The following is a 19,781-nucleotide window of genomic DNA, read 5'->3' as shown; positions in this document are numbered from 1 at the left end:
CAAACTTTCGATCGCGCTCTCGGTCTCTCTCGCACGTCGGGATCGATCATAGCCGTCAAAGTTAATCCATACCGCCTACTATACGTCCTGTATTATGCGCGTATCCTGGCTCCACTGTGCTCGTATATCACTAGAGCGATACATGGCTTACGATAAGTACAGATTACGGAAACGCGGCGGAATCGGGAGACAAAGGGGGAGGGGGATTTTAAGCTGGTCAATGTCTCTTTTTGTGAAACGCGTATTATTGAGGAAAAAAACTCACGAGTAGTGAAACTGTGGTCCCACCAGTCAGTTCGACAAAGATACGCCTTGAGATCGTCGGCGGTTCGCGCGACGATGACGACGGGCGGCGCGACCAGGGTCCTGATGCTCAGGAACACGCTGAACGTCAGGACGATGATGCCGAGGCGCTTCAGCAGACTCGCGTCCGTTATTTTTACGGCCTTCGCCGACTTCACTCGGAAGATCACGGATATCCTACGAACGAAATGTCACGAATCCGTTGCCAATCTTTTTCAATTTTCTTACAACGTTCTTATATATCTCCTCGAGGATTAATCAACTGTTTCAAATCATCGTGCACGAAATGCTGTTCATCTTAAAATATACAGGATGTTTCTTAATAAGAGCGAAAAATTTTAGATGATTTTTTGTCGAAAATTAATTTTTCAAATAAACATATACTCCTACATCCTTTCCTGTGGAGTTGCATTCCTCCAAAAATGGAAGTAAAAATTAGGTTTTTATTTTTTTCTCAAATTTGGAACAAATTAAAGAAATGAAATTAAGTGGATATTTTTTAGTAATAAAAAGGTTATTTATTAATATTTTTTCAGCTTTCCGTATTGTTATAAGGGGATAAAACTAACAACCCCTATTCAATTTTTTATTAAAAATTTTTTAATGGACTGGAATATAATAATCTAAAAATATGCATTAAAAAGTTTGATTGATTTAAAAACTTTTTTATTTCTTTTATTTTTTTCATAAAATCTGTAGTTTTCAAGAAAAAAAAATAAAATACGTTATCGTGCACAGCACGATGCTAAAAGGCATAGATTTCAAATGACGAGAAGTATTAAATTTTAAAATAAAAATAAAATTAGAATAAATATAGGGAAAATTGGAACAAAAACAAAATTATAATAAAAACTTTAAAATTTTAAAAATAAAAACTTAAAAAAATAAAAACCCCCTTAATTTTCAACAAAGAATCATCTCCTAAAATTTTTCGCACTTATTAAGAAATACCCTATCGTGCACAGAATTATATGTATTACAAAAACGACCAAATATACACACATCAAAAATATAGAATCAAATCAAATAAAATTGATTGATAGTAAAAAATGTTAAAAAGTTGCGAAATTAATTCGACCAGAGAGAAGCTTTGAAAAAGATACAATCAAAATAATATAAAACAAAGAGCACGCTTTTATTGGCATGTTTAAACTACCATATCTCTGTAAATGAGGGAAAAATTTTCAAAATGTCAAAAACGATATTAAAAAAAACAAGAGAGAAAACGCGTCAAACTAAATAAATATGCGAGAGAGAAATGTATACGATATGAATTTGATGAGCAACGAGATATCAACGGAAAAAGGAAGATCGAGCATTTATTTACTCGGAGGGATAAATAGTAATGATGGAAAAAAGTCACATCGGAGTAATATTCGAGATAAAATAAACTTACCGCCACGTTTTGAGCATGAGTGCTCCGTATGTGAGAGAAAAGCCAATTTCTCGCAACCATACGCGGACGGTGCACGTGATGATGTTTGGCCTGGGGTACATTACTATGGTCTGTAACATAAGCAGAGAGTGCGTGTCCTGCAGAGCGATGTTGTGCGAAACGCACTACCGACTATGCGTTACGCACATCCGCTTGTCTATTTATCCATAATTTCATTCCGCATATTAGTGTATAAATTTCAATACAATGTCATTTCGCCTCAATTTGATGAATTCATTCGTCGTCAATATATATTATATGTGATATTATAATTATTTAATTAGAATTAGATATATTTAAAGCCCCTCGAGCGCTTTCAAATACGCGCTTTTGAAATTGCGCCGAAAGCACTCATTGATTTCCTATCGAGTTCTTGCCTATGGTATTCACATCAAATAGAGGGATATTCATGACGACAAAATTTATCATTAACGAATGCTCGAATGTCTGAAATTTAATTTATATTTAATGTATAAAAAAAATATTTGCATATATTTTTTATTATGTTCAATATAAATTTTCTCTGTGCGTTTACGTGATAAGGTCGTGTGTACAAACGCGTAGCACAATATAAAGATAAAAATGTTTACATGTTTAAAACTTTATATACCGCATATATTCTGATACGATGAATTTTTAAGCGCTTATTTTGTGCTTGAATTTTTGCTTAAAAATGTTAATTTATTATTTGCCAAGCTGTTCTCTATCCAAGCTAGAACATGAAAAATAAAGATGAGAAAACACACTTATTATCTTTCTTTTCGTTATACTGCTGTTTAACTAAAACTGTATTAAGATGCTTACGGAGAAGACCGTTATTATCATTGTTATGAAAACTGTCATCAAAAATAATGTGAATAATATCAAAAGAGAAGTATACGATGAAAAACTGGGAATTGAAAAAAAAGAATTTTCGCAGCACGAGCACTTTGCAGCGATTTTTCTCTTGTGCAACATGAGGCTTTGTCGTGAGGCCATCGTAGTAGAAATTTTAAATTTTAGAACAAACTTACATAAATAAAATCTAGACTTACATAAATTATAATTCTCAGAGATTAATAATTTCATGTAAGGGAAAGAAATCTTTCTTGTTATTCTTCGCAAAAAATATTCAGATGAGAAATCGCCTTAAAAAAACTTTATAAGGTATTTTATATCTTATCCCGATGCATTCTGATGTATAAAATATGAAGAATCATGAAATATTCATCTTTCGACACTAAACTTTTAATTTTAATATTTTTATAGAGTAACGGAAATTATCGATTTCTGATATAGTATAAAAAGACCTATGCGATAAAGCGTAAAAGATAAATATTTGAAGATACGAAATGCTAATTTTTACGTTCTCATTTTACAACATGTAATAACTTTTATCATTTTGAATATCGATAACGAGAATTTAAAAAATTTTTTTTCCTTTTTTTAAGAGAGGAAAGAGTCACATAAAGAATCCTATCTCTATTAAGTATATCGAATTATTCTCTGAAATATGAATGTGATTATTTTCTCACCCGTGAGATAATCGTTTGGACGATTCTTGCTTTTACGCTCAAGAGTAAAACTGACGCTCTCAAGTTTGCGAAATATTACAAAGTTATGAAACAATTCCCTTAATAAGGTACTCCGACGAGAAAGGAAACGACGGGTATAAAGAGAAATTATAAGCGACTCGGACCACAAAACTCGACGGCGGTCTCTCTGGATTTTCCAAGCTGTATCATACGATTTACATGACGGCTCTCGCATGGCAAGATATAATATTGAAGCTTAGCGAGAAACAGAAAGCGTACCTTCATAAGCGAGGCAAATGACGTCCCATTAAGAATAGCACTACGAGTTTAAGCGAAGCTATCTGGGAGTTCGTACCTCGTAAGAGCAAGCATTACGTAGGCACGTTTACCTCCTTACGAAGGACGAGCTCCCAAGTTAAAGCAGTCGAAATGTCGGAACCGCACATTGATACTAACCCTTGCCTCACGAACGAGTTATTACTTCAGCGAGAAAAATCACCTTGTCATTTTGACGGAATAGGTCGCATGATGACGAATGATTCTTAAACATGGCTCGAGGATAACTCGAAAATAATAGAGATTAAACGTTTGAGAAAATCCAAACGAACACCTTTTGCAAAAATATAATCCAACAAACGCCAAGTAACATTTATATAATTGTTAGTTGTAATTTCCTACTCAATAATATAATTATTATGTAACTGTTGTGTTACATGTTATATAAACATATTATAACTAAGAAATTATAAACTAGAAATTATAACTAACAATTATGTAACTGTTAGCTGGTAATATTTTACAAATTTGTTTCCTTCTTCTCATGCGTTATAATTAAATATAACTTCTAATTTAATTTCTGTTAGTTTAATAAATCTAAAACGGAAAATTGCAAAAGTTGCCGGAAACATGCTTGTTGTAAGTTAAACTTTCTTAGTAAATTGTGCAGTCTTACATGTGCCTGATAAACTTTACCGTAGCGATGTCATACAAGTACTTTGCTGCACAAGCATCTCTCGTAAACGCTCAGTTAAAACTCTTATTAAATTATATACAATTTATTATTCAGCAAATATATAGCGATGATATATTAAGATAATATAAGCTGTACATTAAGACGGTCTACGATGTATAATTCAATGCACATAATCGATAAGTTGTTATTTTATATGATTAATATAGCGCATAATTAATAACAAAATAATAGTTTCGTAAAAACACTTTGATTATTTCTCGTTCTAAAATTTTCCTAGGAATATTAAGTTGATAAATATATTCAAGAAAATTTTTTAACTAGTATTGAATATATAAGAAAGTTATATAACTAAAATGTTTAATATATATAACAGTTATATAACTGAAATGTTTAATATAACAATGGAAGTAAAAAAACTTATTCATTTATATAGCAAGGATTCTTGTCTTTTCTCAGACGTGATTTTCTTTTATTCCAATTTGCAACGACTACTTAATAAAAAAAATTTACTTTTGGATCTAAAATATTTCTCTAGTAATGATATATAAATAATGATATATTTGTTCATTATATGTGATAATATAAAATGATATATTTGTTCATTATATGTAAATATAATATGAGTGAGAATTGTTAAATTAAACATCTTTACTTTAATTGAAAGTAAACTAGGAAGCAATTTAAACATTTCCGCTTTAATTGAAAGCCATTAAGTAAATATATATTTCTTGCGGCTTCTCGATGTCTAAAACAAACATCTTCTATAGATCTGGCTGTCATCTAGGAGCAAAGAGGACACGAACATACGCGTACGTGAGGAAAATTCCTTGAATTTACGTTTATACAAATGACTTGTCGTCTACGAAATCGTCCCGAATTCGATAAAGCAGGTTTGCGAAATGTGATAGAAATTCCGCTATCAAGCCGATATATCACGTAAGAACGTGAACGGAATACGTGTTACAGCAGCTGTCACTACAAGTCAAAACCCGGAATAACCCAAGCGTGATATCTTGAATTATTTTGTTCCACGTGTGATTTATGCAACAGACAGCTTCCGCCACAATTGCGGAAACATGTTTCGTCTGATAATAATCCGGCGTAACAATGGCGGGTAGATAAGCCCGTCCCACGTGAAAATACAAGACGTCGCGTTCGGATCCTAAAGCTAAGTAATTGACGATTTGATAAAATTCGATTTAAGGCGATCCAAGAAAAAAAGAAATAACGCGAAGATCGTCGAGAGGGATGCAAACGAGCTTCAGGAATCCGCATTCGCCGGAGATCAATTCCCGGCATATCCCCTTTAATTAGTGAGGCATGGAGGTCATCAATAATTGGTGTATACACGTAGTCGCGCCGCGATATGGGGAATCATGCGTTATCGTAATTGGCGCACAGGGGGACGCGCCCGCATACATTAGGGGTAGTAGTCGCAACAGATGCGGTTACAAGCGGCGAGAGTCGTCGGATGCTGCGGCGGGGCATCTCCTCGCACGCACGTGAGAAAGCTTTGTTATCGGATTCTCTCTCAGGTGCGGCGAGACGGGGCGAGGTGCGGGGTGAGACAGGGTGGGGTGGGATGGGGTGCGACGCGACGCCGTCGACCCTCATGAATATGAAATGCGACCGGGAAGAGGGCGACGACGACGACGACGAGCAGACGTGGGTTTCGCGTACCTTCATACTCACCGTACAGTATATGAAGAAGGCGCCCAGGACGATCACGCGCAACAAAACCGGGCTGGCCGCCCGCACCACCTGCAACAAATCATTTCGCTCATTAAATCACGCGATCTCACGCGCCGCCGGCTTTGTTCGCGCCGATATAGTCGGACATATAGATCGGAAACGATAAAATCAGTCGGCGAAACGCCGGAAGAGAGCAATCTTCCTTTTTTTACCCCGAAGCTCCCTGAACTCTGATGAAAATATTGGACTTTTTATGCATCTCTCGCTCATTGAATGGAAACGTGAACTCTTGGGGTGTTAATTTTAGACTCTAATTTTAAAATTTCTCGATATACCTGTGCACATTTGAGAATTCGGGAATTCAAAAATCCTAAAATTTTTATTTTTCTAACTCTTAAATTCTGGATTTATCTTTGATTATTTAGATTTTTCGAGAAAAATATTTTTCAAAAATCCTAAAATTCTTATGTCTTAAATTCTTAAATTCTAAATGTAACAAGTGTAAAATATCAATAATATGTGATTAAAACTTTATGTAATTTCGCTCTTTCAATTATCTTCCCTTTTTTATACCGAAGCTCTCTGAATTCTGAAAATATTGAACTTTTTATGCCTTTTGCTCATTGAATGGAAACGTGGACTCTTGGGATGGTAATTTTAGACTCTAATTTTAGAATTGCTCGATACATGTATATTTGAGAATTCGGGAATTCAAAAATCCTAAGATTCTTATTTTTCGAATTCTTAAATTCTGAATTATCTTCGATTATTTAGATTCTTTGACGGGAATTTTCAAAAATCCTAAAATTCTTATGTCTCGAATTCATAAATTCTAGATTTAACAAGTGTAAAATATCAATATGTGATTAAAAAATCATAGGTTTCGCCCTTTCAATTATCCCTATAGGAATTGAAACTGCCTGTATAATCGATTACATTTGTTTTTCAAGGTAACCAAATACATAATTCAAACTATAAACCAAAACATTCGGATTTCTCAATTCCGTTATCCGTTATTTAAGAGTATTTCGAGTGCTTTATTTATGTGTTGCCAGCTGTTTCCGCAACACATTGTGCGCTCCAAAGTTTATATTCAGAATATATATGTTTGTTATATTCATATTCAGAATTGTATGTGTGTACAAAAGCATGCTCACTATTCATGTATTTCAATGAACTGATTTTGATTATATAAAATTTATACAAAATTTTTATATATATATATATATATATATATTTATATATATATTTATAATTTATATATATATATATATATTTATTTATTTATTTATAAGAAAATATCTCATGGTTTTCACGATCTTTTTCTATTTAGTTAACTAACTTTTGTTTAAAAATCGAAAAAAAGCAGCTGCAGAAGAAGTAATCAAAAGATGCTGTGGAAAATATTTTTATAAATGAAGATACGATAAAATATTTTGGTTAATACTTGAAGAAATTTTTTAACATTGAAAAGATTTTAATATGCTACTGCAAGAGATGCCATAGAAGACGAAAAAAAAAGATCTTTGAAGGAAGGAAACTATAGGAAAAGCAAATTTGCGGACGAAACAATTTTTTTGTTCTTTGGGTTCAATATCTGGTAATAACACGCCGGATATGTTTCTTACATGTTTGTAAAGTGCCTGTAAATATCGCTTGAGTCCTACTTTTCGCTGACGTTGTAGATGCTAAACGTTATTACAGTATCGCTCGGCAAACCTTGATCTTTGAGATTATCTGAAACCCGCCCGTGAATTTTGTATGTGTGCTTAAAAAGAGTCATGCAAATATAGTACACACCACGTTCTTTCGCGAAACAAAAAACTGAGCGATATCGCATCCAGCTTGGAATATTTTAACTCGAATATTCTAACATGCGCGATGCGAAATGAAGCACGCTAAGTTTACCCGGCATCTCGGGACACGTGACAACTTTTTCCATCAACACACGCCCGCGGTTAATCGAGAAAAATCTCGTGAAAACGACGCTCGTATAAATGGAAAAGAAAATACTCTCAAGTGAAAAGTACTCTGTGCGCGAAAATGGCCGGGAAATTTGTATCTTCAATTGCACTCACTACTTCCCATGAATTATTGCACTTGCTCCGTCGAGGGGAAAAATCGATGCTAATGAAGACAAAATACTGTACTTCCCTTGCAATTATAACGCAAGTAAGTCTCATCAAGATAACATCTGACAGGTTTAACGTGACGGATGACGGATGCCTCTTATTAAAGCGCATCAACAATCGCCAATCGAATTCTTCGGAAACCCTCCCCCGCGATATATAACACGCCGGAGGTGCACAAACGCCACGTACCACGCCACACGTTTCATCCATTTGCGCTTTCATACGATATGCAAGAAGCGTGTTGAGGTAAAGGAAAGGTCGCGATGGGAAACGCCGCAAAATCCGCCGCAGCGCGGAATATACCAGAGGCATGAAGGGGGGAGAGAGGGGAGAGAGAATAATATAGCGAATAAAGCAAGTTAAAGTTCATCTTTCTCTCCCTTTTCCTCCTTCCCCTTCCCCATCCCCACAACAAAGCTAATTTCCCGTTCGCGTGTCCCGACTGTTTCATTCGCGCTTTGCAGGACGGACTTATTTGCTGCTTCCGTTCCACCCAGTTTTCTGCTGCCGCGTGTTTCATCTTGCGTACCGCTGACAAAAATAAAGAAGAGGAAAGAGACAAGAGTTCTCTCTTTCTCTCTCTCTCTCTCTCTCTGTCTCTCTTTCTCTCTTTAACTTTCTGCGGGAATTGCATAGGCTATTAGCGCTACCGGAGATAAAAGTGCAGCTTCCCTTCTTGGAAGAGGCGATTTACACGAATTACCGAAGCGGTAAGTTCAGGAAGGATATATCCGCAGTTTCGCCAACTTGGCCGGGAGACGGATCTACCGTAACGAGCTCTCCAACTAGAAACGATCGTCTCAACTTTGAAGCTTCATCTCGCTCGAGAAACGTCGCACAACATCGAAATTTGTTTCTTTCTTTCCTTCTTTTTCAAAATTTACTCCCTCAAGTGCCTCGCGTAAAGGCAAATTATAAATGATCCTCTTCCTTTTAGCTTTTCTCCCCCTGTCTATGAAATCGATAGTCTTTGAGTTGCGAGCAATTAAAAACTTAAATTACAAAACTTAATAGCACTTAAATCTCAGGAAAATCTGACTAATGTTGATCGAGCGAGATGAGTACAATAATATAATTGAAACTCGCGCAATTTACCTCGAGTATTATTGTTGTATCAGAGTTGCGAACGGAAACTTGAACGAGAATATAACGGAAGTGATGTTTGTACGTAAACTAGTAACTAGAGATTAGAAGGGATACCGTTAAAGGTCGATTTAGGACTAGATTTTGGGAGATGACACTCGAAATCCAGAGTCCCTTGAATACTAAAGTTTCTTGAAGCACATATATGTTATAATTGGCACATACATTATTTTAATTCTACCACTAAAGGATCGTGCTTTCCTTTCGATCCCTCTCTTCTCGGTGTTTCAAATGAAATCAAAAAATATTTGTACGTAACCTAGTAACTAGAGATTAAAGAGGATACCGTTAAAGGCTGATTTAGGATTAGATTTTGGGAGATGACACTCGAAATCCAGAGTCCCTTGAATACTAAAGTTTCTTGAAGCACACATATGTTATAATTGGCACATACATTATTTTAATTCTACCATTAAAGGATCCTGCTTTCGTTTCGATCCCTCTCTTCTCGGTGTTTCAAATGAAACCAAAAAATATTTGTACGTAACCTAGTAACTAAAGATTAGAGAGGATACCGTTAAAGGCCGATTTAGGACTAGATTTTGGGAGATGACACTCGAAATCCAGAGTCCCTTGAATATTAAAGTTTCTTGAAGTATACATATGTTATAATTGGCACATACATTATTTTAATTCTACCATTAAAAGATCCTGCTTTCCTTTTGATCCCTCTCTTTTTGATATTTCAAATGAAACCAAAAAATATTTGTACGTAACCTAGTAATTAGAGATTAGAGAGGATACCGTTAAAGACCGATTTAGGACGAGATTTTAAGAGATGACACTTGAAATCCGGAATCCCTTAGGTACTAAAGTTTCTCAAAGTACACATATGTTATAATTGGCACACATTATTTTAATTCTATCATTAAAAAATCTTTCCTCTCTTCTCGATGTTTGAAGTGGAAACACGAGTTCGTCTCACTGGGAAAAAAGCCGCGAGTTAGAAATGGAATTTCCGTGAATTTCTACGTGAATTTCACTTTGATAATAGGCGCGAGTTCCATTAATCTGATTTCGAGATAATCCATACTGCGTCCACAGATGCGGACGATTATTACGACTCTCTGTTGGGACTGCAGTGTGAATATACATATACACATACCTCTGCCGCTTGATAAGATAGATTACGCCACGATATTAAGCTTGTAAATCGTGACTCGAATACGGATATGCTCGCAGAACGACATCGAATGACCAAATTTGCTTGTGCTAAGCCGCTTTTCGGCTCGTTTATCTTCCAGCTCAGATTTATTAATGGAGCCATTAAGGGAAAGAAGAAAGCGATTATCCTTCATTCTCCTCTTTGCCTCGTCATTTAAATCAAATTAAAACATACTTTGCTCTAATCGCGCCATGCGTAATTAAATCATTAATCTTGGTCTCTTCAATTAACACGCGACAACCTAATGAACTAAATAATGATAATTCAACGAGAAGGGGGAGAGAGAGAGAAACAATACAATCTTGCAATTAATTTCAGTAAAATTATAACAATCATTACGCAAATTCTCTCAAGAATTATTTTAATCCCTCATATTTTCCAGATTCACTTAATTCTTTATTAAAATTAATTTTCAATTAAAGAGAATCGCTTTGTTGTAGAACAAGAACCCTATGTAAGGGAAATCTTTGATCAACCTAATACCTCTTTCCGCTTTGCATCGGATCGTTTTTCACGGTAGCTTTACAGAACGCCGTGCGATTTTAATGCGCGGGATTCTCGGACACGGACACGTCGCGTGTTTTACAGCCCTGGATCCTATCTGTCGAGAATTAAGAGGCAGAAAGAGAGACTGGGGGATAGCGAGAGAGCCTCCCCCCATCCTCTCCGATGGTTCGCCGCCACCAATTTCGGGATTACGGTGACAGCGGCATCGCGGGAAAAGCCGGCCGTTTCTCTGCCGTTGGATTCTCAACCGAGGAAACCACGTCGCATCTCTCGCAAAATTATCGTCGAAAGCGCGCACGACGAAAACTAGTCACCCCCTCTTCCCCTCCCCCCTCTCCCGTCCGTTCTCCGGCTACTTTTGCGCCTGACGCTTTCAATTAAAACGAATTCTCGCGGGAGTCATTCATGTTTTCAGCTTTCTCGTATTCACGGTGTCGCGAGGACCTCCTGAAAGAGGGTGGATTTTCGCGGGCTAATTGACGAAGCCTCCCTCGTAATCAGACGCTGCGCGATGTATAAAGACCGCGGCAAAGGTTCAATTATTCATCAAAATTTCCTTTCCAAGAAAGAGAGAAAGGAAGAGAGGATGTTGGGTAATTTTTCGAACTTAAAGTACACATCTTAATGAAGGAACTCGAAATTATACGACTCTTGCGGGCGCAAAACTGTATAATTGATTGAAGGAAAATTAATTCGAAGACGAAAGAAAGAAAGTTCACGATACAAATCATTTTACGAATATTCGTCGATTAAACTTTCCGCGAAGTTGAATTTATAAGCTTCATTTTTTTCCCTCCCTTTCTCCCCTCTTCGCTAAATGGCGATATTCCGGGAGCTATTACCGTCGTGAAAACTCCAGGAAGCTTGCCCCTGCGTGTCGTTATTGCGTTAATTAGTGTCGGGTCCCCCTTGGTGCCTCTTTGATAACTGGACGAGCCAAACGACAGCGCTGCGCTTCGTCCTCGCAAAGGCAGGAACTGAGGTGCTATTTCACGCGAACCGAAGGGCTGGGCTCGAAGCTGGAGGATGGAGGGGCCTGTCAGAAGAGGTAATTAACACCTCGCGGTTGAAAGAATTCCTCGTAACCGTGCTTTTAATACGAAAAGCCGATGCAATTTTATTCAAGGAGTTGATAACGAAAAAGGAAGTCCAATAGCCGGATTCAAAGTAAACGCTTAATCGAAAAACGGATTTGCCTGAATGCAAGGGCGTTCACAACCAAAGCTCTATACCCCGCGTATTTATTTACCCATTCGATCTATTCGTGTTGAATTTCATATTCGTATCCGCCTGTTTCGCAAAACTTGAGAGTAAATAGGTAATTATTTGAAAATAAATATCGAATTATTCGCATATATAATTTAGTATTTCGAATAAATTATCATAAATAACGAATAATAATGAAAATTATTTAGTAAAAAATTTAAAATATTTATTTTCATATTAATAATTTAGTACTAAATAATTTAGTACTAAATATTATATTTATAATATTTAGTACTAAATTATTAATATAAAAATAAATATTTTAAATTTTTTACTAAATAATTTTCATTATTATATTTATATTTAGTACTAAATTAATATTATATTTACTAAATTAATATTATATTTATAATATTTAATACTAAATTATTAATATCTAATATTAAAATATATATTAAATATATATTAAAATTAAAATATGTATTAAAATATATATTAAAAATATATTAAAATATATATTAAATATGTATTAAAATAATTTAATTTAAATAATTTAAAATAATTTAATTTAATTGAATAAAAAATGGAATCATTTGAATGCTTGAATAATTATTTAAAATAAATAATGTATATCGTGGAGATTGATGTATTCGAATAAATTCCAATCTCTCGCATATCTACAACCACAAAATATACAAGCGTCGTACATAATTATTGGAGTCGGGAGACACACTCATTCATCAGATATCGTTTAAAGGGACCCTCGTACACAATTTCCGGTGGCTTTACACCTGGGATAAGTGCTTTTCGAACGATCACGAGAGATATCGGAGGCTGATCTAAGCTGAACCAGATTAACGTGTTAACCCCGATTTATTCGATCGGCTATTAAGATTATCCGTAACGTGACGCTACTTCCGTGCTTTTGTCGCGACGTTTCAAACGTTTCATGCAAATGAAGCGGTCGGTCGGGTCGGGACATGTTGGAAATCCAAGAATAGAAATTATACAGAGAAATTACTTCTCGACAGCGATATGCAAATGTGAGATAATTCATCGGATACATATTTTTAAGCAAAATTTGAACGAGATTTAGAACGTATTTTTTTTTCGAATTTTCGCAAGATTATCTCGTTTCTGCATGATATCCTCAAAATGTCAATTTAAGTAGAACGATATCGGGTATCCAATTATGTGGTCTTACGTGGCTCTCACTAAATTATAGGTTTTGAACGAAATGACATCCACGCAGATATTTCATTATGGATATCATGGGCTTTTGCCGTTAGCCTGTGGACTAGAAACTTATACGCTCCTCTAGAATAGATTCTATTAGTAGTTTGAGAATTTATGGACTCGTGTTTTCGTGCGAATCGATTCAAACGCGGGATATATTTCCAAAGTACATTTCATATTTGTCCTCTCGATGCTTTTGTTCTAACCGTGATTTATATACTTAGGGACTTCGTGTAAACTTTCAAAATACAGAAATTAGATTTCGACATGTTTGCGCGAGCAGGGAGCAACGTTTTTCTCTCGCGTAATGATAGGATCTTTAAAGACATACAAGTTGAAATTTTTTATCATTACTCTTGCTTCTTTTGAATAAATACTGCCTTTTAATTAACATGGCTATTAATTAAAAAGCAGTATTTGCTTTAAACTATTAAAGAGATATATATTCTGGAGGGAAAGATTAAAAGAGCGCTTTAATATTGATTCCCGGGTTCTCGCGATTATTTATCGAAAAAAAAAAAAATATATATATATATATATATATATATACATATATTTAAAAATAATAATTATATAGATTAATAATTATTATGTAATTATATATTATAAAATACATGTAATATTATCTTTTAATAATTAAAAGAGCGGATATAGGGCGTTATATCCTTGAAAGGCAACGTCTCCGCGCTATTTTTCAAGAACGGACACGATGTCATCCGTAGTTAAGTAAACTCCATTATAGAGAGTTACGGCTCTTACCTTCACGTGCCCATATTTCCATGTAAAAAGAACGACGACTGGCAGGCAAGCGATGATGCAGCACTCCAGGATAAGTATCGCCGTTCGCATCAGCCAGTTGAGGGATACGACGCAAGGCGAGCCGTCCTCGCAGGACTCGCATCCTTCGGCGCACGGCAAGCATTCGAACACTCCACTCTCGGCATATTGGCTCTTTTCGCCCTGTTGAAAAGCGTGAAATTATTTTCCTTACGATGAGATGATAGTACTTTGCGAAGGGATGCAATACGTGATAACTATTATTCTTCAGAATTAGTTATCGAGGTTAAATAGACGGGAAGATGTCTCTTATCTCTAGAAAAAACGTGCTTAACGCAATCGATTTTTCGAATCTAAACATTTTCTAAATGTTATATAAATGTTATATAAATGTTATATAAATTAAATTTTAAAATGTATAAATTTTGTAATTTATTTTGAATTGCAATTGCGGCTTTAATAATAATTAATAATTCTGCTCATTTGACTATATAATTTTTTCTTTATATATATTTTCAGACAAAATTCGTGATAAACGCCTGAAGATAAATTGGAATCGATGCATGTCGAAAAGTGATTTAGAAAATAAAATGGCAAACATTTATCTATAAAATATGTATTTTTTGCGACAAGGATAACATGAAGGAAATTTGTATCATCGATTTTTACAAAAAAAAAAAAGAAAAACATTTTCAAATTATTGCTAAAAATTTTCGAAATGTCTTTCAATATACAAGATACACACATTTCGTCGATTAAAAACATAGTAATTTCCGATTTCTCTCCTTTTTAATGGGCGTTTCGCGCGAGAAGAGCTAAGGGATGATAATTTTTCTGAGCTTCTTCCTCCCCCGGCGTTCTTGCAAACCGACAATGCGCGCGTCAGCCACGGTGTCCATCCAAAAAAATGGTGACACGTCGTTAATATCCAAGCTCCCGGTTATTAAGGATATATATTCGGCGATGGAGATGTCACCCATTGTAACCGTCGCGGTTACAAACGGTCGCGCCAACTACTGATGGGGGAGGGCGACTGCAAAATGGTTTTGTCGCCGAGCGCGATAGAAATGCCCGTCAAATCACAAAAGATACGTAACACACGGTGACAATAGACGATTCCATCGCGCCTCGCTGTCGATATCCATTTTGCTTCTACGGGCACGAAAGTGACGGCTGGCCCGAAGGCTGGACGGAAAACCATGTGTGCTGGAGTAAAAAAAAAAGACGACGCTGTTTCTCCGTCGTCGTAAATAGAATGCGCGTTTTACCGTTCGTCGTAACGCGCTGTAACATTGCTGCTGGAACCAGATTTAATTGCGCCTTCGCGACAATCTATTCTGCGATTCCATTTCCGAAGGTCCGAAGCCAAAATAGAGAAATTGGAAAAGTGGAACGCGATCTGACAACGACCGAGTCTTTCTCAGTCTCTCTTCTCTTTTTTGTGTAGTCAAATATATCTTATTTACGTATATATATTTTTTTATTTGTTAATATAATTTGTAGGTTAAAAAAATTTATTAAAAAAATATTTAAAAATATTTATTTAAAATATATTTAAATAAAAATATTTATTTAATTTATTTAAAAAATATTTAAAAAATATTGTTTATTTTTTTCATATTGTTCACATCTTGTCATGTTTATTTTTCTCAAGTTGTTCTTTAATCGAGAATCAATTCCTTCACGACAATCCATTCTGCGATCCCATTTCTGAAGCCAAAATTGAGAAATTGGAAAAATGAAACGCGATCTGACGACGATTGAAGTCTTTTTCAGATTCTATTCTTTTTTTTGCGTATAAATCAACGACGAATTAAATCTTACGTGTAATCACATATGTTTTATTTATCATTTTATCGCGATTTTTTATTTGCGAATATCAACTCGTAGATTTAAAAAAATTGTTTATTCTCATAAATTATTTTTTAATCGACAATCAATTCTTTGTAGGTATTCGTAAACTGGTTGTGCAGTTGCATTTCTATTGGATTAAACTTTAATGACAGAATCTTCTATCGATTTACTGTGAACCTCAACTAATCGACTGCTTTGTGAAAAGAGCCGTGCCATTAGAACCACGACAAACGCTCATTGAAATTTGATGAGATCGAAACGAAACCTCTTCAATACATTTTTATCGGCTTATAATTTCCCCATGATAAAATAATTTTCAATTATGCGAGAAAAGAGAGAGAGGAAATGGAGTAATATTATATCGAGGACAGCACTAGTTGACCTGTGGAAAGCAGATAAAGTGGAGCAAAGCTATTTCTACATGCTCAGTTCGGCTTTAAACCACTCACCATCATCAATTTCTCGTACTCTTCCTCTATGACGGTGCCATTGTAGTACCGCTTGTCCGATTTCGTGTCCGGGTAGTAGAAGCCTCGTTTGCAAACGCATCGATAACTACCACGGCGAAAACCAAGACCGGGGATGGCGATGCACTGCGAACAGCGAACAGGACCAACGATTAATCGCATCTAATCAATCTTAGATATGTCGAATTTTCTGTCCTTGTTAAAGGTAATTATGTTCGACAATCCATCGAAATTGTTTCCAACAAATTTATTCGCTGACTTTTCGCCTGAGAGAACGAACAAAAGTTGTTTCTCTTGGTCAACCAAATATATTTCGTCATTTATACATTTTAAAAAGCTTTAACAGATTTATTTCAAAAATTAAAGTTAAAGTCTCACTTTAATCAAACTATTTCGCGCACATAAGTTACTTATGTATAAAGTTATAAGCGTGTTTTATTGATTACCGTAGACAATTTAATTGAGTCTCCAAATCAGGAGTGTCAAACAAATTTAAATTTTCAATCTATCTAAATTCTAATCGAAATCTAAATTTTCAAAAATTTAATAATTAAATGTTCGAAAATTGGAAAAAAATTTTATTTAGGATTTAAAGAGGAATACTAAATTTAAGAGGATATACTCTTACTTGAAAGCAACAGAACTGATCATATTTCATTAGATGGGATTGCATGTAACGTGAAAACTGAAATGCATTATCTTTCATGCATATTGATGTAGATATTACCTTCTTTTAAAGGAACGAGCGACGCAACATTAAAAAATGCCATAATTAAAAACTGTTATGGTCCATAAAACAGAAATTTATGACTAAACCACGGTTCCATTTGTTTAAACAACTACATTTTCAGTGGTCGAAACGATTTTGTGTTGTAATGTTATATGTATATTACTTGTGTTCATATAATAAACTATTAAAATTTTATTGAGCTAATGGAAAAAATGAAATAGTCATCAAAACTTAAAAGATAAAAAATCATGAAATATGATTTTTTTGTACTATCATTTAAGAAAAAAAACATACTTGTTTTTCTCCGCGAATGAGTTCGCGGTTTACGCGATAAGATGAAGCCTATTTGAAACATTCTCTCTAAATTCTTTTTTCGTTCATAAAACAAATTATTGTAGCCGGCGATCGGAAAAACGTGACGTTTACATAAGAGATCGAATAATATTGATACAATTCCATATTTTACATCTTGCATAAATTTTCGCGTATATTACTGCACTTTTATGTAAAAGAAAACTTCTAAGCAAACTTCGATTAACCCCCATAACAAAGAAAGCCATAAATCAAATTAGATAAATATATGAATGAAATAAGTATAAAAAATATGGAAAATTGAATGAAATAAGTATAAAAAATATGGAAAATTGAAAAGAGAAAAATTATAATTATAAAATAATTATAAAAATTATAAAGCATTATAGAGAAAAATTAACAGCCCTATAACTTTTAGCATGACAAAAATTTTACGAAACTTGTCGAAAGAAATTTTGCAATTGACATGATAAAATGTACGCAATATACAATTTAAATGTTAATCCTAACGTCCTAAGAAGCGCAGATGCTGCCCAATAATTTCGGCGCTTTGTAAAGATCTTAACTCCAACACACATTTCGAAACCGCGCGCGTTATTTTCTTGCGAGTTTTTAATTTATGAAAAATAAAGCACATGATAACGCTCGCTCGGTTTATTACCGGAGGGTGACAAAAATGGCGACAAAAACGCTGCGCGAGTAATCGCATGGCGGAAGAACCGCTACAATTTCTTTTTCTCTCTCTCTCCTTCTTTCGCGCGATAGGGGTCGAGAGTGGCATTTACAAATAGAGCCGGTCGTCACGTGGAAAAACATTCCCCCGGTGGCTTTGTTCTCCATTCGGTGCGGCGTGTTTAAGCGCGCGCCCCGGAAGGACACTCGCGGGAAACATCGATCCTCGAGCGAGGGGGTGGCGCGAGGGGGAGGCAGAGCGCGACGAGACATTAGCATTTACCTCGGTGGTGCGCTTTTTGCACTTGTCGCTGGCGGCGAATATGTTCAGCTGCGTGGATCCGACCGGCAACGGGCACTGATCTATGTCTACTCGCCGTAGGTCTATGTCGATACCGCTGGTGCCCCTGCGAACGATAAATCAAACACGTTTTGCGATTAAACTCTGGGTGCGATTAAGCTGTACGTGTTAAGGTGGGCTTACATTAGACTCGAGCGAGCGACTTGCGCGTCTCGAGGGTGGCAAGTTTCTCCCCCTCTTATAGGGGAGAACGCGCCCCCGCGCCACTTATCGAAATTAGATTAATAGTAGAAACTATAACCATCCGTTTTTACGTAATTCAAGAGTAGCTCCTGGTAATGGAAACCAACATCTGTTTCTAATTAGTATCAGTCTTAATGTATGGTGCACCTTTAAAATAGATTTCTCCTCTCGCCATGTATAATAAAATGCCGCTAAAGCGCCAAGAAGAAAAAGTAATAGAACTTGAGGGGATTACAAGGTAGGGAAATAAAGGAATTTATTATGTATGTAAGAAGAAGAGGGCGAAAAGGCGTAAACGCGAGAAAGGCGGACTCCTTGAAAGATGTACCATAAGATGAAAGTAAGGTACGTCATAAATTTTTTCAAAATTTCTCTCGTGTCCTTGCTATTCTCCCTCTCCATCTTTTTTTGCAGAATATAACATTTAATGTTTGAAATCAGATTCCTCTTGCTTCCCTGTTCCTAATGCATAATTCAGCACGCATACGCGCGCTGAAGCCGATTATGCGTGCAATATATCTTCCGTTGATTCTCGACTCGTGTTACCCGCGCGCGCAATAATCCTTCTTCTAACATAAAACGTAATAGCGACTGCTTTGTGCGAGATACACATGGTGTGTCTCAAGTGGTCCTGCATCTATAATATATAACTCGTCGTGAATTCTTTCTCCCTCAAGTTTAAAACTTTTCAGATTTTTACAAAACTCTCATAAACATTCTATTAAAATTCTCTGTAAAACTCTTGTATAAACATTCTATTAAAATTTTTTTTCCTGAATATAAATATATATAAATATAAAATTTTATATACAGGGTGTTTCTTAATTCTAAGTGCGAAAAATTTTAGGAGATGATTCTTTGTCGAAAATTAAGGACGATTTTTCATTAGGTTTTTATTTTTTTTCTCAAATTTGGAACAAGTTAGAGAAATAAAATTAGATGGATATTTTCTACTAGTAAAAAGATTATTTATTAATATTTTATTAATATTTTATTAATATTTTATTAATTATTTTTTATTAATATTTTATTCAGCCTTCCTAAGTATTGTTATAAGGGCATGAAACTAGCAACTCCTATTCAATTTTTTATTGAAACTTTTTAATGTTCATGTGAAAA

General features: G+C 35.2%; 1 protein-coding gene across 2 annotated transcripts in view; it reads right to left on the bottom strand.

Moving 5' to 3' along the window:
• LOC105252833 (probable G-protein coupled receptor 158) overlaps positions 1 to 19,781 on the bottom strand; it is a 95,492-nt gene that overhangs the window by 6,346 nt on the left and 69,365 nt on the right. For both annotated transcript variants that reach the window (XM_025407766.1, XM_020028015.2), the window contains 6 exons: positions 18,402 to 18,525; positions 16,387 to 16,530; positions 14,066 to 14,266; positions 5,918 to 5,986; positions 1,700 to 1,809; positions 266 to 480 (listed from right to left, as the gene is read on the bottom strand). In XM_025407766.1, coding sequence (XP_025263551.1) covers positions 266 to 480; positions 1,700 to 1,809; positions 5,918 to 5,986; positions 14,066 to 14,266; positions 16,387 to 16,530; positions 18,402 to 18,525 — 863 coding nt within the window. The remainder of the gene's footprint in view (positions 1 to 265; positions 481 to 1,699; positions 1,810 to 5,917; positions 5,987 to 14,065; positions 14,267 to 16,386; positions 16,531 to 18,401; positions 18,526 to 19,781) is intronic.

The sequence above is a fragment of the Camponotus floridanus genome, unplaced genomic scaffold (genome assembly GCF_003227725.1).
Source record: "Camponotus floridanus strain SB8 unplaced genomic scaffold, Cflo_v7.5 scaffold188, whole genome shotgun sequence".
Lineage (NCBI taxonomy): Eukaryota > Metazoa > Arthropoda > Insecta > Hymenoptera > Formicidae > Camponotus > Camponotus floridanus.
Note: the sequence above shows the minus strand (reverse complement) of the source record. Positions and strands in the feature narration are given on the sequence as shown.